The sequence below is a fragment of the Heloderma suspectum genome, chromosome 6, assembly GCF_057233095.1.
Source record: "Heloderma suspectum isolate Gila_16-S chromosome 6, 16-S_ref, whole genome shotgun sequence".
NCBI lineage: Eukaryota > Metazoa > Chordata > Lepidosauria > Squamata > Helodermatidae > Heloderma > Heloderma suspectum.
In genome coordinates, this window is record NC_139463.1 from 74,387,975 (window position 1) to 74,411,864 (window position 23,890).

At 45.0% G+C, this 23,890-nt stretch overlaps 1 protein-coding gene across 2 annotated transcripts in view; it reads left to right on the forward strand.

Moving 5' to 3' along the window:
• The window catches only part of PLXDC1 (plexin domain containing 1), a 96,843-nt gene extending 80,088 nt beyond the window's left edge, over positions 1-16,755 (forward strand). For both annotated transcript variants that reach the window (XM_084808295.1, XM_084808296.1), the window contains exons 12-14: positions 2,278-2,313; positions 13,277-13,437; positions 15,620-16,755. In XM_084808295.1, coding sequence (XP_084664421.1) covers positions 2,278-2,313; positions 13,277-13,437; positions 15,620-15,730 — 308 coding nt within the window. In that variant the 3' untranslated portion in view covers positions 15,731-16,755. The remainder of the gene's footprint in view (positions 1-2,277; positions 2,314-13,276; positions 13,438-15,619) is intronic.
• The last annotated feature ends 7,135 nt before the right edge of the window (positions 16,756-23,890 follow it).

Genomic DNA, 23,890 nt, shown 5'->3' on the forward strand with positions numbered 1-23,890 from the left:
TTTTGTGTATGAAGTTAAACTGGAAAAAATTGAAAACATTCATAATTGAAAACACCTGCGATAACATCATATGAGCCACCTTTTGGGTCTCCTACTCCTATAGTCCAGCTACCTGGGCTCAGCCAGTGGAGATATTTATGAATGTTACTGACATCCTAGTTATTTGGATGTCATTTCTGTCTTCCACTGTACACAACTACAGAGTCAAAATGTTTTCTGCCAGAGGATGTTGTTAAATGTCAGAGGAGAGAGAACTTTTCCTTCTTTCTTACTCATTCCTTCCAAAGAAGGCCAGAGGCAATGGTAAAATAGGAATGGATTTATGACCTCCCTGCTGGAATGACCTCTTTAGATGTGTGTTTCCCCTGTCTAAATCAGCAATGCAAGTAAGCAGATCAGTGGCTGAGCAGATGACCTAGTTTGAAACCAGCCCGTCACAGATATTGGGGTGTGTGTGTGTGTGTGTGTGTAGGGGGGATCTAAATTCCTTTCTTTCGAAAGAAGGTTTATTATAAAATAATCTTGTTATTTAAAATTATATTAATCTTTTTTAAAATTGGAAAAGCAGACTATCGCCTTTCAGTTGTGTGTGTGTGTGTGTGTGTGTGTGTGTGTGATGTATATAATGCTGATTTGTTATGGGGGTACTAGAAAGCATGACTTAAGTATGATATGGTGAAATTGTTGAGTGTGACCACTGATTTGCAATATCCACATTTATACTTGTAGACAAAAGCAAAGTGTCAGATTTCATCTCCCCCCACACACACATACCCACAATTTATTTATTATTTATTTAAGGTATACCTATTCCGCCTTTCAGTTTGAGAAGTCCTCAAGGCAGCTTCCAAATGAATAAAACAAATACAAGACACAATAAACAATATAATGGAATTTATACACCATAAGCAGGATGTATAGTGTTCATCACTAGTAGATAAACCATATGTGTCTTCCTAACTCGTCTGGAAAATAATTATTACTAAATAACTACTTACTAAATTACTAAACTACTTACTTACCAATTACTTAATAATAATAACAAATCATGATACAAAAGTAAGAAGCCATTTTAATACATATTTTCAATGACAAAAAAACCCAAGCAAAATAATTTAAACCAATAATTAATGGTGCAATCCTAAGTGGGCTTTGGGAGGATGCAAAGTGGTGAATCATCCACCACTTTCAAAGCTCTGCTAGCCCATGCCAGCCAGGGTAGGAGTTAGAGGGTGGACTTTTCTGTGCAGCACAGTGTTTTTAAAAATTCCTCTTGCCCATTGATGCCAGTGGTGGTGGGCGTGGAATTAGTTATGTCAGCTCCAGGATGCATGGGGGCGGTGATCTTTGAGCTTCTCCAGCCTACAAAGGAGGTTTGGATCCAGCAGATCCAAGGCTGCTTCCATCCTGACCCTGGAATGCCGCATTTGGGGGCCTTCCACTGCCTACTGCAGGTAGAAATACCACCGACAGTAGTTACACATGTGGAGTTTTCCATGGACATAACTGTAGCCTCTGTGGAGCTCCTCCTCACCAGCAGAGGGGGACCTCCACCCCATCCTAGCCCCTCTCATACAGCCATCTGATGGGCTTAGAATTACTCTGCCCATCAGGCATTTAAATTCATTTTTCCCCTCGATCATGTCACTACTTAAACAACAATTTCAACAACCTATAACACAGCAAATTTGAAGTTAATGTGCAGAATATTTCACTTAATTCATACCAGCAACATTTTAGAATCACAGTTTACTCAAACACAGGAATCAACATGGTTCTCCATTGCAACCATCTTATTCAGTGATGAAAAAGGTTTCCATTAAAAAACAAATTAATACAGAAAGTCAGCATAACAACAAAAAGCTACATGTTGAGTATTTCATTGGCTTAACTCTGTGGCCTGGTTCGCACAATCAAAATAACCCACCATGGCTTATTTAAACAACCGCTGTTTAACCCTCGCACAACCCCCACTTCCTGGGTTCACATGACATGACAAGCTGCAGCTGGGCAGTGAATATTCAAAATGGCTGTTGGCACACTTAAGTCATGGTGGGCTGTTCAGTTGTGTGAACTGGCCCAATGAGGTAGTAAAAGGAACAAAAGGGCCTCCACTACCAGTCCTATAAACCACTCATTAATTGGACACCACATTTAAGGCATGATATTTCTGAATTACCTTCTGGAAGGATTATCTTGCCTATTAGTAGCTGATCTGAACACTTGGTTTGTTAAGTCAGCCCATATCCTCTTTATACTTTTGATTCTTTCTTATAGATGACACAAAGTTGAACCAGAATCCAGAAGGAGAAGGTAAGTGCCTAATTCTCTTGTAGCCCAGTTTTGTGGGAATGTATATGCCTGGGAATAGTGCATGTCCTTGGGATATGAGATGCTCTTATTGCTGGCGAATGCTAATAGAACAATTCTTCTCCTTGATATAATTGTGGAGGAGGATACTGACCTGGCTTGAATCCCAAGATCTTATGCTGCCTGAGGAAGAGCAGCAAATGTGCCCACCATCAAGGTACATAGTACCCAAGGCCGATCAAGTTATTTTGCCATCTGAGGCAAAAAAAAAAAAAAAAATCCCATATGCACCTTTTCCCCTCTCTGGCAGTAAAGAAAAAATACAGTGATCATAAATTAAATAGCTAACCATGTTCTGCCCTTTCATGACAACCAAAATCAGCTGCCTGGGGGCAGTTGCTTCAACTTGCCCAGTAGCAGGACTAGCTTGACCATCAAGACCTGATGCTGGTAGCTGGTTTATCTATTTTGGCTCAGCTGACTTCAGTGGAGCACCAGCTAGGATGCTCTGGTGGGGAGGACAGTGGTGGCCTTTTGTGGTGTTAAAGGATGCAATTATCTTAGGGTGGCCACTTATGGATTGCCAAAAAAGAGGAAGTGCATCAACAAAAAAGAGGAAAGTGATTTGAATAATGTTTGCATAGGCTAATGTATATGTATAGATGCAAATTTAGAAATTATTATTATAATTTAAATAGAAATATAGTACTTCTCACCATACTGTGGAAGACTGTAACTAGGTGACCTGAGTTCCTATCTGTTCAGGTGCTATTGATGGGCAACAGTTCTTATAGTTCATTATGTTTAAACTGGAATTAGACAGGATGCCTTCAAATAGATGACTGTCCTCTGTAACAAAGGACACCTGACCACCCTATGCCCTCTCCTGAAAAACTTGTCACTGGATCTGACAGTTTTTGACAACTAAAAGCTAGGGTCAGAACGTCCACTTGAAGGTTGTTGAAGGGGTAGTGGTGGGCCAACTCCAGGGATTGTAAGATAAAACATATTATCAAGACCAGCCTTCCTGACCCTGATTCATGAGCCAGCATAGTCAATGGTCAGAGATGATGGGAGTTGTAGTCCAAAACATCTGTAGATCTGTAGAGCCCAGCCATCCTAGCACCACTTTTCGAGGGGCTGTACCTTGTGTTGGGCCAAAGAGACAGAACAGGTATGCTGCTGGTGTACCACTCACCCCGCTGCCCAGCAGTCGCCCTGCCTGAGCTGGCTGAGGTGGTCTCGGAGGTGGTGCTGGAGAACCCTAGGACCGTGGTTCTGGGAGACTTCAACATCCATGCCGAGGCTATCCTGACAGGGCCCGCTCGGGACTTCATGGCAACCATGACAACCATGGGGCTGTCTTAGTACATTACTAGCCTGACACATATTGCAGGACGTACCCTGGACCTGTTTTTTTCTGTTGGGTGGACAAGGGATGATCTGGTTTGGTGTTCTTTTTTTTCAACAACCCTGTTGTCATGGTCAGATCATTTCCTTATGAAGTTTGGTTTGTCGGTAGCAGATCCTCCTTGCAGGGGTGGGGGCCCGATTCAGATGGTCTGCTCCCGGAGACTTATGGAATCCAATGGATTCCTGAATGCTCTGGAGGATTTTCTGGATGATAGGGCTGGTGATTTGGTCAAGGCCTAGGTATCACTATGGCCATCGATATAATCGCTCCCAAGTAGCGATGCACGAGCCCACCCCTGTCTGGGTTCTCCGGGCGCCTGCTGAAGTGCCGTCCCCACTTGCCCCCCCCCCGAACCTGCGCTTGAGCCCCCAGGAGCTCAGCGAATCACCCACACTCATCCCAGGCCCATCTGGTGAGCGTCTAGCATTTTGCCACCTTTTTTATGAAAAAAGGGAGTTTAAAAAATGCACACATTTAAATACGCACAGTTTCTTTTAGCTTCCTTTTTTTCATAAAAAAAAACAAGTCAGCAAAAGGGCTGGTGCTTGCTGGATGGGGCCTGGGTGAGTGTGGGGAGTGTCCTGGAGGGTGCCTGCGACAGGGCGCTGCCTCCTCTTCCTCCTGCCTGGTCGGCTGTCAAGGGCAGCCGACTGGGCAGCTAACTCTGAGCTGTTCCCAGCCACATGCCGAGCTCCAGGGCACTCATCGGCCAGGCCTCCTGGACTAAGTCAGGTGCTTGCAACATCCCTACTCGCAAGAGCTCACTCCAGTGCTGTGGAGCCCATAATTGACCTTGGTTTATAGAAGATCTACAGGCAATGAAACAGGCCGGATAACCCAGAGCGTAGATGGTGCAGGTCTTGGAGCAAGTACGATTGAAGATTAGCAAAGACTCTTCATTGTGCCTATTATGCGGCAGTGAGGATGGCCAAAAAATCTTATTACACCTCTATTATCTCATCCCCGAAATGTCACACAGCAGGACTGTTCTAAGTGGTGAAGAGCCTGTTGGGATCTGGCTTGGGCTCAGAGAAATTGGGATTGGAACCCTTGGTCGTTCACTGTAATAAATTTGCTAGGCACTTTGAGTAGAAAGTTGCTCATATTTGCTCAGAACTTGATGCCACAGTTATTACAGAGTCTGAGGAGGTGTCCAGGGTTCCATCTGGTTGTGTTTCCTGGGATCAATTTCAGTTGCTGCAGCCTGATGATATGGACACGGCGCTTGAATCAGTCCATCCCACATGTAAGCTTGACCCTTGCCCATCTTGGTTAATACAATCTAGCAGGAGTGGATTGATTGGGTGGGTCCAGGGGGTGGTAAGTGCTCCACCCTGTCAGGGAGGGGTGCCTGCTGCCTTGAAAGAGGCTGTAGTGCGCCCTCTCCTGAAGAGGACCTCTCTGGACCCAGAGGTATGTGACAACTATTTGTTGTTGTTGTTTATTCGGTCAGTCGCTTCTGACTCTTTGTGACTTCATGGACCAGCCCACGCCAGAGCTTCCTGTCAGCCGTCGCCACCCCCAGCTCCCCCAAGGTCGAGCCCGTCACCTTCAGAATATCATCCATCCACCTTGCCCTTGGTTGGCCCCTCTTCCTTTTGCCTTCCACTTTCCCTAGCATCAGCATCTTCTCCAGGGTATCCTGTCTTCTCATGATGTGGCCAAAGTACTTCAGTTTTGCGTTTAATATCATTCCCTCAAGTGAACAGTATGGCTTTATTTCCTGGAGTATGGACTGGTTTGATCTTCTTGCAGTCCAAGGCACTCTCAGAATTTTCCTCCAGCACCACAGTTCAAAAGCATCTATCTTCCTTCGCTCAGCCTTCCTTATGGTCCAGCTCTCGCAGCCATAGGTTACCACGGGGAATACCATTGCTTTAACTATGCGGACCTTCGTTGTCAGTGTGATGTCTCTGCTCTTATCTATTTTATCAAGATTTGTCATTGCTCTCCTCCCAAGAAGTAAACGTCTTCTGATTTCCTGGCTGCAGTCAGCGTCTGCAGTAATCTTTGTGCCTAGAAAGACAAAGTCTGTCACTGCCTCCATGTTTTCTCCCTCTATTTGCCAGTTATCAATCCAGCTGGTTGCCGTAATCTTGATTTTTTTGAGGTTGAACTGCAACCCAGCTTGTGCACTTTCTTCTTTCACCTTCATCATGAGGTTCCTTGGCTCCTCCTCACTTTCAGCCATCAAAGTGGTATCATCTGCATACCTGAGATTGTTAATGTTTCTTCCAGCGATTTTAACTCCAGCCTTGGCTTCATCAAGCCCAGCACGTCGCATGTTGTGTTCTGCGAACAGGTTGAATAGGTAGGGTGAGAGTATACAACCCTGCCGTACTCCTTTCCCAATCTTAAACCAGTCCGTTGTTCCGTGGTCTGTTCTTACCGTTGCTACTTGGTCGTTATACAGATTCCTCAGGAGGCAGACAAGATGACTTGGTATCCCCATACCACCAAGAACTTGCCACAAGGTGGTTGAGCATGTGGTGGCTGGACAGCTTCAGATGTTCTTGGAGGAAACTGATTATCTGGACTCATTTCAGTCTTGTTTCAGGCCAGGGTACGGCACTGAAATGGCTTTGGCTGCTCTGACTGATGACCTACTCTGGGTGAAAGACAGGGAGTGCTACCCTGTTGATCTTCCTGGATCTCTCAGCAGCTTTTGACACCACTGATCATGGTGTCTTACTGAATCAGCTCTGCAGGATGGCAGTTGGGGGCACTGTGCTACAGTGATTCCACTCCTACCTGCAGGGCCGATTCCAGAGAGTGGTATTGGGGGAGTCCTGTTCTACCACATGGCTATAAAGCTGTGGGATGCCACAGGGTTCTATTCTATCCCCCATGTTGTTCAACATCTATATGAAGCCATTGGGTGAGGTCATTAGGAGTTTTGAGGTGGGGTGTCACCAGTACACTGATGATACCCAGCTCTATTTCTCCTTGTTGTCCGAGTCGGCTGACTCTGAGGCAGTGAAGATGCTGGACCAGGCTATAATGGGCTGGATGAGGGCCAATAAACTGAAGCTAAATCCTGATAAGATGGAAGCTCTGTGGATTGGTGGTTCCTGAGTCCAGGAATTGGGTAAGCGACCTGACCTGGATGGGGTTGCACTCCTTCTGAAGGAACAGGTGCGTAGCTTGGGAGTACTCCTAGATCCATTCCTGTCACTAGAACTCCAGGTGGACTCCGTGACTTGGAGTACTTGGGGCCAGCTTCGGTTGATCTGTCAGCTACAGCCTTTCCTAGACAGCGATAACCTAGCTGCAGTAGTACATACACTTGTAACTTCCCAATTAGACTACTGCAATGCAGTTTACATGGGCTGCCCTTGAAAATGACTCGGAAGTTGCAGTTAGTGCAAAATGCAGCAGCTAGACTGCTGGCCGGAACATCTTGTAAAGGTCATATAACACCAGTTTTAAAGGAATTGCACCAGCTGCCAATATGCTTCCTGTCAGAATTCAAGGTTCTGGTGATGACATTTACAGCCCTAAGTGGCTTGGGACCTCGATATTTGAGAGGGCACCTCTCCCTATATATGCCTGCCCGAGGACTGAGATCGGTTGGAGGGGCCTCCTCTGTGTCCCACCAGTCCAAGACATATACTATGATGGGGCATGGGAGAGGGCCTTCTTTCCTGTGGCACCCCAGTTGTGGAATGCCCTCCCCTTGGAGGCCCAGTTGGCATGTACATTGGTTTCATTTTGGCACTAAGTAAAAATATGGCAATTTACCAAAGCCTTTGAGGGCTAAATGCATTCCCTAAAGTAGCACACTGTTTTAACTGTGTTATTGTTTTAGATTTTAATTGGTATTAGCTGGTTTAATGGTTTAATATGTTTTTAGCAGTTTAAATTATTTATTGTTTTATATTGTTTAAATTGATTTTATTGTACGTCGCCCTGAGATCTGAATGATATAGGGTGGGATACAAACGTTTTAAACAAACAAATAAAAAATAGAGCACCAAGTTGGGGGAGGCTGATCTAGACCAATACTAACCAGGTTTCAGGCCAGGTTTGGGGACAGAGTCCCTTTACTGTGAATAACCTGCATCAAAGTTAGCCAAGAGGAATGTGACTTCCTTATACCACAGCGGAACCTCACAATCTTTTGAATTGCCTGGAACATTTGGGAGTTGGAGTAACTGCTTTCCAGTGGCTCTGCTCCTTCCTTACAGGTCAGTACCAGAGGGTAGCATTGTGTGATGACTGCTTTACACACTGGGCTTTGACCTGTGAGGTACCAGAGCTATGTCTTGGCTGCTCTGTTTTTTTTTTAAATATATAACATGCAACCTCTAGGAGATATTGGCCAGCTAGAAGCAGCTGCTGCAACCCTGAATGAGTCTGTTATAGGATGGGCAAGGGTCAATAAACTAAATACAGAGGTGTTGATAGAAAGTCAGCCATGAGATGAGGGATTTGCCTGTGCTGGATGGGATCAGACTTCCCACTGAAGGAGCAAGCTTGTAGTCTGGGAAAGCTTTGTTACCCTATGTTGCTGTTTAATGCCCAGATGGTAGCAGTCACTAGGAATAGCTGATGAGCTGGGTTTTTCTCTTGGAAAGGGATTTGGCCACTGTCATCCCTGCCTTGGTAACCTTCCATTTAGATTACTGCAACACACTCCACATAGGGCTACCCTTGAAAACAGTCCAGAAGTTGGAGCTGGGGACAGAATTCTGTAGTCCAGTCTGTTGACAAGATATGGATTCAGGGAGGAGACAATGGCTGTGTTAGTTCAACCAGACAGACTGCCTGTTTGTGTCCAAGCCAATTCACATGCTCCTTGCAATTCCCTGAGGGAGAGGCCTTGCTATGTGCGCCATATTTTTCCCAGATAAAGTTTGTGAGGGTGAGGAGCACAGCCTTGTCTGTTTTAGCACCCATATTGTGAACTGTGTACCAAGGTAAGCTTGCCTGACCACCTCTGTAATGGCATTCTGTGCACAGGCAGCAACAGACCTTTTTATTTCAAGGTGCTTTAATATTGCAAGTAACTCTATCGGACCCATTGTTTTTGTTGCTCATTCATACTGTCTTATCACTATGGGTTTACTGCTGCTGCTTTTATTGCCTTACTGCTGATTTTGTTGCTGATTTTGTCCTATTAGCTTCCTGTATGTCTTATTGCTGCACTTTTGAGAAAAATAAAATTAGTAGCCTGTCATTTTAGTATTGGATGTTGATACCCCTTTTGTAATGTATCTATGCTGTTGCCATTTACCAATTATGTGCATTTTAGTGTTTTAATATAAAATGAATGATATGGCATGTCAACACTGTACATCAGCTTGGTGCCTTTGGACAAAGCGGGAACCCATAAATACTATTTTGTGCCCAGGGGTGGGCGGGGGGAGGAGTGTTTTTAAATCCACAGAATAAATACATCTGCATAAGAGCATTCCATCCTCTTGGTCTGATAATTTACCACTTAAAATGCAGGGAAAAATCAGTCAAAGGAGGACACAGGGTGAGTTAGACAAGGACTTTGCATCAACAACTTGGGTAATCCAGTCTGTACAGTCAACCTGCTTATTTTATTTTATTTTATTTTATTTATTTAATTTCTATACTGCCCAATAGCCGAAGCTCTCTGGGTGGTTCACAAAAATTAAAACCAAACAGCACACAATAAAACAATTTAAAATATATAGAATAAAACCACAATATAACAATACAACCACAATAAAACCTAGCAGCAGTGCAGGAGTTTAAAATACAGATTTAAAACAGCAAAGCTAAAAGTTTAGAAAGCTAAAATGCTAAAATGCCTGGGAAAATAAAAAGGTCTTCACCTGGCGCCGAAAGGAATACAATGTAGGTGCCAGGCGAACCTCACTAGGGAGCTCATTCCAGAGCTGGGGTGCCACAGCAGAAAAAGCCCTCCTCCTCGTAGCCACTTGCCTCACTTCCTTTGGCAGGGGCTCACAGAGAAGGGCCGCTGACGATGATTTTAAGGTCCGGGCAGGCACATATGGGAGGAGGCGATCCTTCAGATAACCTGGCCCCAAGCCGTTAAGGGCTTTAAATGTTAACACCAGCACTTTGAATCGGGCCCGGAAATGGACTGGCAGCCAGTGCAGCTGAAAAAGTACTGGCGTAATATGAGCTCGCAGGCCAGTCCCTGTTAACAATCTTGCTGCCCTATTTTGGACCAGCTGAAGTTTCCGGACCATTTTCAAAGGCAACCCCACATATAACGCACTGCAGTAATCCAGACGAGAAGTTATCAGAGCATGGATAACTATAGCTAGGCTATCTCTGTCCAGATAAGGGCGTAGTTGGTATACCAGCCTAAGCTGATAAAAAGTGCTCTGTGCCACTGAGTTCACCTGTGCCTCAAGTGACAGTTCTGGATCCAAGAGCACCCCCAAACTATGAACCTGATCCTTTAGGGGGAGTGCCACCCCCTCCAGAACAGGTTGAATATTACCTCGCCACTAACAGTACCTCCGTCTTGTCTGAATTGAGTTTCAGTTTATTGGCCCTCATCCAGTTCATTACCGTGCCCAGGCACTGATTCAGAACAGCCACTGCCTCATCTGCGTTTGATGAGAAAGAGAGGTAGAGCTGGGTGTCATCCGCATATTGATGGCACTTCAGCCCACACCTCCGGATAACCTCCCCCAGCGGTTTCATATACATGTTAAACAGCATAGGGGATAAAATAGAACCCTGTGGAACCCCATGGCACAATTGCCATGGCACAGAGCAATAATCCCCCAGCACCACCTTCTGGAATCGGCCATCCAAGTAGGAGCGGAACCACTGTAGTGCAGTGCCTCCAACTCCCAACCCAGACAACCTATCCAGAAGGATACCATGGTTGATGGTATCGAAAGCTGCTGAGAGGTCCAGAAGAATCAACAGGGTCACACTCCCCCTGTCCCTCTCCCGGCGGAGGTCATCCCACAGGGTGACCAAGGCAGTTTCCATTCCAAAACCAGGCCTGAAGCCTGACTGAAATGGATCTAGATAATCCGTTTCATTCAACAGTGCCCGGAGCTGTCCTACAACCACCCGCTCAAGCACCTTGCCCAGGAAGGGGATGTTGGCCACTGGCCTATAATTATTAACATCCTCTGGGTCCAGGTTAGGCGTTTTCAGGAGTGGTCTAATTACCGCCTCTTTTAAAGTGGCAGGCACCACTCCCTCTCTCAAGGAGGAATTTACAACCTCCTGGACCCAGCCAGACATCCCCTCCTTGTTTGATTTAATAAGCCATGAAGGGCAAGGGTCAAGCACACAAGTGGTTGATCAGACTTGGCCAAGCACCTTTTCTGCATCCTCAGGCCTCAGTAACTGAAACTCATCCAATAAAACTGGACCAGACGGTGCTCTGAACGCCTCTACCAATGGAACTGCCTTAATCGTGGTGTCCAATTCATGACGAATCTGAGCGACTTTATCTTCAAAGTGCCATGCAAACTCATCACAGCATGCCACCAAGGGTTCCACCGTCTCTCCCCCTGGCCCAGAATGTAACAGGCCGCAAACCACTCGGAAAATCTCCGCTGGACGACACTGAGAAGATGCAATGCTGGTGGAAAAGAACTGTCTCTTTGCCATCCTCACCGCCACAGAGTAGGCTTGATAGTGGGCTCTTACCTGTGTTCGGTCAGACTCAGCACGAGTTTTCCTCCACCTGCGTTCTAGCCGTCTCCCCTCTTGCTTCATTGCCCTTAGCTCAGGTGTATACCAAGGAGCTGGCCGGGCTCTGCTCAGAGGGAGAGGGCACTTGGGCACGATCGGGTCAACCGCCCAAGTCATCTCTGCATTCCACAGAGCGACCTGGGCTTCGACAGGAGCACCAGCCATACCAGCAGGAAAATCCCCCAGAGCCCTCTGGAATCCATCGGAACCCATTAGCCTCCAGGGGCGGACCATTTTAATAGGTCCCCCACCCTTGCAGAGGGGGAAGGCTGCCAGGAGTCTAAACCTCAGCAGGAAGTGATCTGACCATGACAAAGGGACAGATGTTAATTCCTCCACTTTCAGATCACCATCCTCCTGCCCAGTCGAGAAAACCAGATCAAGCGTGTGTCCTTTTATATGCGTTGGGCCGATGACATGTTGGGACAGCCCCATGGTTGTCATGGTGGCCATGAAGTCCTGAGCCGCCCCGGATACAGTGGCCTCGGCATGGAAGTTGAGATCCCCCAGGACCATCATCCTAGGGGTCCAAGACCACCTCCGTCAGCTCAGGCAGGGAGTCTGATGGGCAGCGGGGTGGGCAGTACACCAACAGAATCCCTAATCTGTTCCGGGTACCCAACACAAGGTACAAACACTCAAGATCTGCACTCGAATGAGCAGGAAGCCTGGAGAAGGAGATTGAATTCCTATAGACCATGGCAACCCCCCCTCCCTGACCCTCAAGTCGGTGTTGGTGCTGCACTGAGTACCCAGGAGGGCACAGCCGGGAGAGAGTGACCCCTCCCAGTTCCCCCACCCAGGTCTCAGTAATACATACCAGGTCAGCCCCCTCATCCACAATCAAATCATGGATGAGGGAGATTTTATTTTGGGCCAATCTGGCATTCAGCAGCAGCAGCACCAGATCCGAGGGCAGACTGGTAAGGCTGCCAGGAACCATCAGGTTGGAGGAAGCACCAGAAGAGGGGACAACTGTAAGGTGTCTAGCCCCTCTTCTCCTCAGCTGGCCTGTTAATCCCCCAATGCCATACCTCCCCCTGCCCATGACTACAATTATAGTGGCACCTCCCCGACCCCCTGAGTTGCTTATGCAGAAAAGAGAGGGAAGGAACCACTGTGTTATGACACACCATGTGCCATGTAACTGGAGAAGATAGCTTAGTATCTCAACCCCTTATAGGGAATAGGAGAGTTAGGCAATGTGCCTTATTTCAGAATATTCATGTTGTATAAAATGGGACTTCATAATTTGGCAATAATTCCTTTGGCATAGATACCCATAACTATGAGCCTTCAGCTCTCCCATTCCTACTCCACTGACCCAAACACAACAATGCAATAAATATAAGCATAACCTCTCTGCAATATCATCAGTTCCAGATGGATTGGCTATGGCGTGTGTTTTTTAAATTAAATTCACAAATCTGAAAGGGTTCACAGGTCAATACTGCTCAACCCCCTGTTGCAAAGAGGCTGCCACAGCCTCAGCATCTCCCATTCACCTGCTTGAATGTATTCTGGCACCGCAGAATTCCTATGTACAAATTTGGAAGGAGAAAACAATAGTACCCAAAGTTTCTGAATTCACAATGGCTTTATTACATCCCCAGAAGCAATACCCTTGCTCAATCATATTTCAGAAGGCCCCTAAGCTTTAACTGTGATTCACAATATTTGGTCCAACCTAGAGCCATTTTTGGGTAATGCTGCCCAAAATACTGCCTCTGCAATAGGCGTTTGCCCTCACTTTGATAATTGAACAAGGCTTACCTCATTAGTCTTTGTGTGCGTGTGTGGGGGGGGAATCTTGCTGTACCCTTTCTATTTGATTTGATTTTATTGTTGCTGTATTGAATACATAAACTGTGTCTCTCACCTCTGCAGGTTTGGGAGATGAACTCCCCACAAAGAAAGTGGGATCCCAGCTCCATACAGGAACAATTGTTGGGATTGTCTTGGCCGTTCTGCTCATCGCAGCTATTATCCTTGCTGGCATCTACATCAGCAGCAATCCTACCTCCAGTGCGGCTTTGTTTTTCATTGAGGTGAGCTTAAGAGACAGTTCTCCTCTCAACCCTCACAGGTTTGTAGGATCTATGCTCTTCTTTTAAAAAAGTTGAGCAAAATTTACCACTTGGGGCCTAGCCTACTGTTTCCCTGCTCTAAACTCTGATACCTCCCTAGTGTAGTCACCTGGAAGAGAAAATGACAAACTCTAGACCAGGGGTGGAGAACATCTTTCACTCTAAGGTCCAAATGGAAAAATGGGAAAAGGGGTGTGTGTGTGTGGGGACATTCTGGGTCAAATATGATTATTACCATTTTAAGGCTACTCAGAATTACTTCTGAGCAGGACAAGGCTTCTGCATGTCTGTTCAGAAGTAAGCAGGACTGAATCACTCAGCAGCAGTTTCAGATAGCATCCCAAGTATCATGCCTCTGCATGTCTACTCACAAGTAAGCAGGTCTCCTGCCTGCAAAATGCATAGCTCAAAATCTTTGCAACAGTTCAATTCTTTGTAGGATATTTAAAGGCTAACTGCCTTTAAATACCCTCTTTTATCACCATCAGTGGTTGGAGATAATAGCAAAAGAAGCTAGTGGGAAGGGGAACCCCCAGGGGCGAATCCACCTGCGGCCCAAGTTCCCCATCTCTGCTCTAGACTGCCTTCTCCCCTCCATCTGTACAGCCCAATTTTTTACCCTTTCTTTTCTCTCTCTTTGCCATCATCTTCATTTGAGAGCCTCCTCCAAATAACTTCAAAAATGTAGGGATGGGGTTTGAAAATATAGCTCGGAACACTTGGTTCAGAATATTCTGAATGCTGCATTATAGACTTACTTGTCCTGCATTTTCACACACCATCCCACAGAAGCAGCATAGTATACCTAGGGCTCTGAACTGTGTTTGCAGATGCTATTCAAGCAGAAGAAAACAAAATATAAACAATATATTTGTGGTGTTTCATTTGAGATTGTATGTTTATATTATTTTTGTAAATATATATTAGAAAGACAGAAAAAAAGAACTCTTTGAAATGATGCAAGCAAATTCTACAAAATGAATAGACGTTACTCTCACGTAATCACCCCAATCCAGAGCTCTTGGTGTGCTTTGATATATACACAGAGAGCTCCTGCATGGACAAGCTGCCTTAGTTTTGTTAACAGACGAGTCAGTTCTCTGCACCCTACAGGCTCTTTGCATTGCTTTCCTCCTCTGAAAAATGGAACATGGAAAGCTGTCTTATATGTGGTCTGGCTATTAGTCCATCTAGCCATTATTTTCTGCACTGACTGGCAGTGGCTCCAGCGGATTAGGCAGGAATAGGGTCTTTCCCATCACCAGCTACCTGTTCTTTTAACTGAAGGTGCCAAGGATTGAACTTGGAACCTTCTTCATACGAAGTGTGCGCTCTGCCACAGAACTATGTGGTCCCACCCCTTGTGGACAGAGCTCTGTATGCAGAACAGAGCCCCTACACCTGCAAGAAATTACCAGATCAGTTTTGGGAATATATTGCAGGAGTGCAGAACCTCAGACCTGGGGGTGAGAGCTGGCCTTCCGAGGTTCCTCAGATGGCCAAGCCCCCTTTCCCCCGACCACTGATTGTTCCCTGGCTTTTGTGCAGTTTTTCTCCCATTCTAAAAGGCTGAAATGTCTGGCAGAAAGAACTTTAAGCTAGAGATGTCAGTTTTGTTTTTGGCTTAACGGAGTTCCCCAGTGTGCCTGACTTGGCTCATGTTTGTGGGCTGAGCTGCAGATTTTCCCTGAAACCCAGGAACTTTTGTGTATTTTTTATTTGTGCAAATAATTTGTGCAATTTGTGCAAATTGTGGCTGAAATTTGCGCAGATCTCTGCACAAATAAAATAATATATGGAAAATCCGCAAAGTGACCTGACTCGATATAGTTTGAGTTAAGCCAGTTTGCAGAAAATGGACCAAGGGAAGGGCCGAACCAAAAGAAACTGGTCAAGCTCCACCCTCAAATGGATTCCTCTGACATCCCTACTTTAAAATGTGCTGGTATTTTGATCCCATCCCTTTTGCCTTTGGCCCCACCTGCCACTGGAATACAGCCCCTGAGAACTTCTCCAAAATGGAATTTGTCCCTTGGGCTGAAAGACATTCAACTCTCCTGATATATAGGATTAGAGTGCATGTATGTTTAAGTCCCTTCTTCTTTCCCATGCTGATGTGCTTCTTTTTTTTTCTACCCCACAGCGGAGACCACACCAATGGCCTGCCATGAAGTTCAGAAACCACTCAACATATACTGAAGTGGAGCCAGCTGGCCATGAGAAGGAGGGATTTGTTGAAGCAGATCAGTGCTGAGGAATACTTCTGTATTATTGCTCCTACACCTTTAAAACATCAAGTGTCTCCCATCTCCTGTTTAGTTCATGATGAATACAATTGAAGAAATAGTAAAAGGGGAAAGTGGGAAAGTAAACACAATTAAAAAGAAAGTCCCCAAAGATAATAAAGATGGATACACGTGGACCTAAAAGCATGGAAAAGGCATGCAAATTTGGCATATGGCCACCAGATGGATCAACAGGGAAAGCTACCATGGAGTAAAGAATTTATTTCAGAGGTGGTAGTGACCCAGTACATACCAGGTGTTATCAGGTGTAGCCATCCATAGCTAGTTACAGTGCCAGTGAAAAGCAGCCTTTGCTCTTCTTGCTTTTTTCAAGCACTGTAACCAGATGGTACAGATAACCAGAAAATGCATGGTTGCCTCTGTACGTTCTGAGGAGCACCACACATAATTTTTTAAAGCCCCGATATGGTGGTAAAGCAAATATGTGAAGCTATCCCAAAGAAAGGTTAGGAAAGGGAAAAAATAAGCCTTCAGCTGAAATATTGAAATTTACTATCTCAATATCCCTTGAGGGTCTTTTCCCATTGAGCCCCATGGGTAATAGTATCATGGAATGGCTGGTCTGACATGCACTCTTTGAATATCTCACTTTTCAGATGCAGCACTTGACATTTGTGGCTTAGGGGGAACTTAAGCTGGGTCTGAAATGCCACCTTCATATTTATCTGTAATGGCAGCATAAATTCAAGCCAGGAGAAGGAAAACATTAATTAACTAGGCCTTGCCATTGACAGTAATCGCCCCTAGTTGACAGTTGTACCAGCGAGGGGATAAAATATGTACCAAACTTGGCATCAGACCTTAAAAATAACAACACGACTCATCTGATTTCTGCTGTGAATTACTAACTTCACCTCACAGTTGGCTCTAGGGATTTGCTAGTTTACTTTGCTTTCTTTTTACAGGTTTTAAAGTGCCAATTCTAGTTATTTGGTTTCAGTAGCACAATAAAATGGACTTAATCAATGGGAAGCAGAAAGGTTTACCTTATTTAAGGAAGAGGTTATATTCTGTTGATAAATGCAAAAGGCATCACTAGAAAGTAGATTCTCTCACCGTTACCCACCCCCACCCAGCACCATTTCTGATTCCATTAATAACTATATTTAAGTTGCGATCAGTCTCTTACCAAGGAAGTCTTATGGTACAGATAGATTTTTAATGTCTTGGAAATGGTGTAGCTCTTTGGGTTTCTGTTCTCTCTTGTCTGCTTTGTAATAGCTTTCTATATTCCCCCCACCCCCAACACGATACTGTGGAAAAGCATACCTGTAAAATGCTGGTATGTATCCCTGAAATGTATTGAACTATTTTTCAATCTAGTATGGATTCCTGTACCATAAGTAGCACTACTTGTGATCTGAGGCATATTTTTCAATCCCAGATTTTGCCACCAGCCCCAGCTCTCTCCTACAGTAAAATCCACATCTTATTGCAGACCATAACTAATGTTTTAAATTTCCAGAGGGGTAGCCAAGTAAATCTGTTGCATAAAAATCAATAGAGTCTTCTGGTACCTTAAAGACTAACCAGTTTATTCTGGCATAAGCTTTCGTGAACAGTGGCCACTTCATCAGATGCTATCAGATGCACTGTCCACTTTATGCTAGAATAAATTTGTCTTTAAATTTATTTTGGCATAAAGTGAACAGTGCATCTGATAGCATCTCATGAAGTGGACACTGTCCATGGAAGTGTATACCAGAATAAAATTGTAAGGGTGCAATCCTATCTTGATAGTTGGCAGCCTCCGAAGTTGGAGGCTGCCAAGTATCCAATGTAGGGCAGCCAGAGCACAAAGGTGATCCTCGCCTCTGTGCTTTGGCCACCCTGCATTTTCCCTAGACGGGCGATTTCGCACAACTTCAGGGAGGGGGAGGGAAGAAGACTGGAACACGCATAGGAAGCTGTGTAAAGCAGCTTCCACGGTCTCCTCCCCTCCCCACCCCTGGGGCCGCCCCCTTTTCACTGTCTCTGTGCTCCATTTCTGAGTGCGGAGGTATAGCCATCGGGGAGAGAACCATGCTGGCTACGAGGGGGTGGGGAGCATGGTTTCTGGGTCCTGAGGTCAGAGCCTTGGTTCTAACCTTGGATCCCAGAAACCGAAATATCCTATATCCCCCAGACGCTGTCTGGAGGACATAGGATTGCACCCTAAGTTTTTAAGGTGCCACAATTTGTTGTTAATGTTTTGACATTATTGTGAGTATATCTGTATGGATCACAGAAAGCAGTATTTGCCTGCACAGGTTTTGCACATTCCTGAGGGCCAATCACATGTTACAACCCACATCTCCGTCCCATTTCTCCAGGTAACATTTCTCAGGCACATGCTGTGACATGACATCATCACATTCTGCCTTCCCAGTCTTGCTGCATATGTTGGCTGCCATGTACCAGGGTGTGGGAAATTCCTTACAGCATGTTGACATCACATCATGTGTCTTCTTTAACTAAATAGTACCAGGAAACTCAGGGAAGAGATCTGCATTGGTGACTGCCATGTGTTTTAAGTCAGAGGTGGGGAACTGTTCCAGCCCTGAGGCCTGAATTGCTTCTTAAGACACCCCTGGGGGCTGGATGATGTCAGGGGGCAGGCCCTCCCTTCCAAACCCCCTCCCCCTGACACCATTTGCTCCTTTATCCATGCACAGAGCGACATGAAGCAATTGCTACATGCCTCTCTGTGCAAAGAGAAAGGGACAGATTATAGGAGGTGGACATTGGGGAAGAGGCTTCAGGGGGAGGGGCCCATCCTCTATCACCCAATCCCCAGAGACTCCCCATCCCTGATTTAAAGTAACGTGTTGCATGGCCTTCAGAGTTTAAAACAAAAACCTCATATTTTCCCAGGCTGTATGGCTACACCCCCTTTGACATCATTTGGCCCATGGAGGGCTGGGTGGGTGGAGGTCATCTGGCATCCCATGCAATTTTGCTTGCCCTCCCTTGCTGTATGGAGAGATTGCACAAAATAAAAACAAGTATACACATACAGTACTATAGCAGCTGTGCTGCTTTGCTTGGAGGGAAAAAGAGGATGTCACTTTTCATTGTTGGTGGGGATGTGTCCTTAACCTCTACAGCCACTCTCCAAGTCCAGGCTGAGCCTGTTTGCCTAAAGGGTTTCCTCAGGAGCAAATTATATCATGTACAGTACATAATTGATTTTGTATAATTGTATAGCCATATACAGTAGAGATGTAGATAGAGGCAAAGTGGAATTGGGGCTTTTATCAGGGTCCCATCCTTCTTTGCTAAGCTGATTTTTTTTAAAGGAAACTGGGGGGGACCCCATGTAAGATGCAGCACAGTCCAACTTCACATCCTAGTAGACCTTCCCAGAGAACCGACCTCCCCCCAGTTCCACACTGCCTCGGAGGCAGTGTGGAACAGCCCCATCCTCCACACTCTCAAGAGAAGCACAGGGTGGTGGAAAAGGGGCGTGTCTAGGGGCGTTCTGGGGCGGGGAGGGCAGAAATGCCAATGTGTCATCCAGCAGCCTCTTCCGCTCAGCCCTCCTGCGGCTCGACAACCACAATCAGTTGTCTAGTCAAAAATGCAGGGCGGGAGAAGCACGGAGGGAATGATCCCCTCCGTGCTTCTCCTGCCCTGCACTGGATAAGCGGTCGCCTCTGAGTTCTGGGTAGGATTGCGCCCTAAATTACTCATCAGTCTGGGTACTCATCATGTCACTTTCAACAACCTACAAACAAACTGATTGTAGGTTGTTGATTAAAAGCAGAAGTGGCTGCAGGCAGTGCACCCAGTCTCTCCCGCCTGTCCCTGACAGCACATGGTTTGTTTACATGTGATCTGCCCCAATGGTAACCCTTGGTTTATTTAACCCAGGGGTTGTCTGGCAGATGACCAAACAGACTGTGGTTTGTTTTCTCAATCCCTAGGTTATTTCCCTCCTCCTTTGCCCACTCCCTCCCTGTATCCCAAATACTTTTGTAGCATTGTAGTACTGGCATGTAGAGTGGCTGGTTTTTTTTAAATCACTTTTGCCCACCCCCTCTGTAGCCTGGCGAAACAACCCACGGTTGTTTGTTCACAGATAACAACAACCCATGGTTTAAACAACTCAAGAGTTCACAAGCGAACAACAAACCATGGGTTCTCTTTTTGTGATGTTTATGGTTAACAAACCATGGTTTGTTAGTGTGGTTGGGTTCACATATCATAACAACCCAGAATTCAGGAACTCATGGGTTAAATAACCCATGGGTTAGCGTTCTGTGCAAACCAGGTCTGTGAATCATAATGCTGGCCTACACCAACTCCATGTATCAGTTGGAGGTACATGGCTAGCTAAAGAACCATTGCATGAAAATGGCAGGATTTAGATGTGTTGACCATATCTAATCCTACAAAAAACCTCATTCAGGAATTCCCTTTAAATCATCAATCCATTCAGTTAATATCCACAGGAAGCAGGTTCTAAGTGCCAAATTATGTATCTCTCATACCAATGCAAGGCCCAATTTCTTTCTACATACTTGAAACTATGGCATAACCCAATTTGGGGGAGGGTGGGGTGGGAAAGCTTGAGGCAAGGCATTTAGTATGGATTGTCTGCATGGAATGCAGTGATGATACTACTATATATAATAAAATATTAATTACTTGTACTTCGGGGGATTGCTTTGGTTTTCAGAATAAAAAAAGCAATGATAATAATTGATGTTCAGATTTCATATGCAGGATTTCATATGTTACATATAGCTAACTATATGGTAGTTTTTAGACATCAGTATATATCCATTGCATGCAAACCCATTGCAATCTGTACATGCCCGTGATTTCTATGTTGATCTCTTGCTTGATCAGATATCTGGTGCTGTGCTCAAATTACAGGGGACCAGAAGGGACTCAGCCTCCCTACCTTTTGGGACAGCCCCCTTAGCTACCATTCTTAGGAGGCTATAAAGGAGAGGCCATATTTTGGCTAAAATTGAGGGACTGAGTTTGTGAATTTAATTAAGAGCCTCCTACCTACCCCCCTTGCCCTCCCATGGCAATTGTCAATCTAACCCAGGCTGTTCAGTATACACCTTCAAGCCCCACACATTGGTTCCTGGGTTTTTTTTCCCCCAATGAACAATGCTCTGACCATAGATTCCTGCACTAGATGTTTGGCACACAAGCAACAAATCAAGACTGGAAGGGGCTGTTATCTTCATATGCTTACATCTTCTCATATCTCATCCCACCCACCCTCCCAAAATTTGGTATAGCGGACCAATTTCACAAATGTTTAGAGTTGCAGTTTATGTATTTTGTTTTTGCCTTTCATAACATCTCAACCCCGGATAGTTTTATGTGCCATATTTTTAGACAGCAAGGGTTCTTTTTCCATTGCTTTGGAACTGATGTAGATTAAGAGCATCTCTTGCTGTTGTTCAGTCGTTAAGTCGTGTCCAACTCTTCGTGACCCCATGGACCATAGCACACCAGGCCTTCCTGTCCTCCGCTCTCTCCCGGACCGTGCTCAAGTTCATATTCATTGCATTGGTGATGCTATCTAGCCATCTCATCCTCTGCTATCCCCTTCTGTTTTTGCCTTCAGTCTTGCCCAACATCAAGTTCTTTTCCAGTGAGTTTTCTCTTTGCATTAAGAGTCTTCTCCAGCACCACAGTTCGAAAGCATCAATTCTTCGGCGCTCAGCCTTCCTTATGTCCAGCTCTCACAGCCATTAGCCTTGTGATACATTCCATGGGGTTTTCTTGGCAAGAATACCGGAGTGGGTTGCCATTTCCTTCTCCAGTGGACCACATTTTGTCAGAATCTCTGCCATGACCTGTCCGTCTTGGGTGGCCCTGCACGGCATAGCTTATGGCTTCACTGAGTTACGCAAGCCCCTTTGCCACAACAAGGCAGTGATCCATGAAGGAGAAGAGTATCTCTACACCAGCCTAAAATCCCACATTTAAAATGGGGCTTTCTTCTTCTGTTTTAAATGCAGGATCACAACAGACTCCCTTTACGCATGCTTCATTTCCCCCTTCCCCTTTCTTTCTCCTCCCCCTTATTGAGTCTTCCATATGTTTCATTGATCTAGCTCCTCTTCTTGCGGCTTTTCCTTTTTTACAGAGGGAATGCAAGTGAAACACAAGCGGTGTAATTTGATACCTCATTATCTCTGATCTATTTAAAAATGGAATAAAGGTCATTTAGTGCAGGAGATGCCCTGGAGGTTAATGGCATCATCTAAAAGGTCCGCAAACTTCTGAGAGTGAGCAATCCCAATAGCAGGATAAAAGCTCCATGTGAAGAAGCCCATGGCTGAACAGAAGTGGAATTAAACTGAGCTAGAGCTCAGCAGAGTCCTAAGGATGCAACTAAATGTGGCAACAGATGACTATGCTTTCAAGTACAGGTTGCCTCCAAATATCTGTAAAGGGGGGAACTGGGGGTGATTTCAAATATCATCCCCATCCTGTCTGCTGCTGGAAAAGCAGCAGACAGGATGGGGATGCTGAACACTTTGTACACCTACCACCTCTCTCACCTTGAGAACTCCTCCCCCAGTTTATTTTCCCCCTTATTGGATTTCTACTCTTGGAGCCTCTCTAGGAGAAGTGTAGTTGTGGGGAGTGCGGAGGCTTACAGGGGAAAAGACAGTTCCATGTTGTCCCCAAGAACTCAAAGTCATAAAACCTCATCAGACCATGATTGTTATTCTTGAAAAGACAGGTGCTACAATGGTGGTAAGATCAGGGTGTATAGTATTATGCCCATTTTTCTTTCCTCCCATCTGGTCACTGGCATACAAAATTACACACATACAAAATTAATCTCTGCTTTTTTAGATAAAGGTAAATAAGAATGAACAAAAGGAACTAATATTACTATTGAGTCTACTACTGGGTTTTGTCCTCTTTCACAGGACTGTATGCTAACACTCCTGTTTCCAGGTGCTAATTGCTTAGATGTGAAGGGTATTTGTTTGTTATTCTGTTGGTTTGTAGATTTGGATAGTGATAAGAAAACTCTGTAGTTACTAACATAGTGATATTTTCCTCTTCTTTTGTTCAAAAGGTCCTAGTGGCTGAATATATTGCTGTAGGGTTCAACCACATGGACACATTTAAATTAATTAGAATTAATTAATGCACTTTAAAAACAAAATAACCCCAAGGTGCATACCCCTAGGCTCCTCTTAATATGCATGCCAAGTTTCAGGTGCCTAGATTTCATGATGGACAGACGGACGGACACGCATCCTCTTTTAGATGCATGTCAAGATGTGCAGTTAACACAAAGAAGAATCAGTGGACCAAATAAACAAATCAAAAACAAAACACTCAAGTGGATAATCTGCATCCATGCATCAGGACCATAGAGATCAGAAGTGCTGAAATAATGTACCTAATCCTGGAATTGATGTTCCCTATATCTTCCTATAAATCCCTTCCTTCCATCTCATGGTAACTACTGGTGGCAGGTACATCTGCATTATACTTATTCCCAGTCACACACTTCCCATTTGTACTTCACTGAGCAAAACACCCTTAACAGCAAACTCCCATGATCTTCCACAGGAAGGCTCAAGTACATACAGTTCACTTATGTACAATTCTGTTTACTCAGAGGTAAATCCCACTGAATTCAATGGGACATATTCCTTAGTAACTGTATTTAGGATTAAAGCTGTAAACTAATCTCAGCATGTAGCCAAAATCTGAAGCCCAAGAACGGCATACCAAAACCTCTGCGTGGCACAGAGCCAAAAGATACACATCTCTATCCCTCCTCAACAGCTCTCCAATTCCTAGACTGCCTGACTTCCTTCCTATCTACTTAATTTCATCTCCAGCCATAGTCCTGGAGGTATATGATGGAACAACCTTGCTGAAGTGAAGCAGGTCATGAATTGGCCAGTACCTGGATGGATGTACACCACTGTGAATTCATTCCATGATGGGAAAAGGCAGAATCTAAACATAATATAACAATTCACATAATAAATATCCCTAGATGACAAGCAAGCAAAGGTATTCCTGTTGAGTCGCTTCTCTAAAGCACATCACATTTTTTCCACATGTAGGAAAAAGCGTGTATATATAATTTTTATACATTGTACAGTGTATAAAAATTGTAG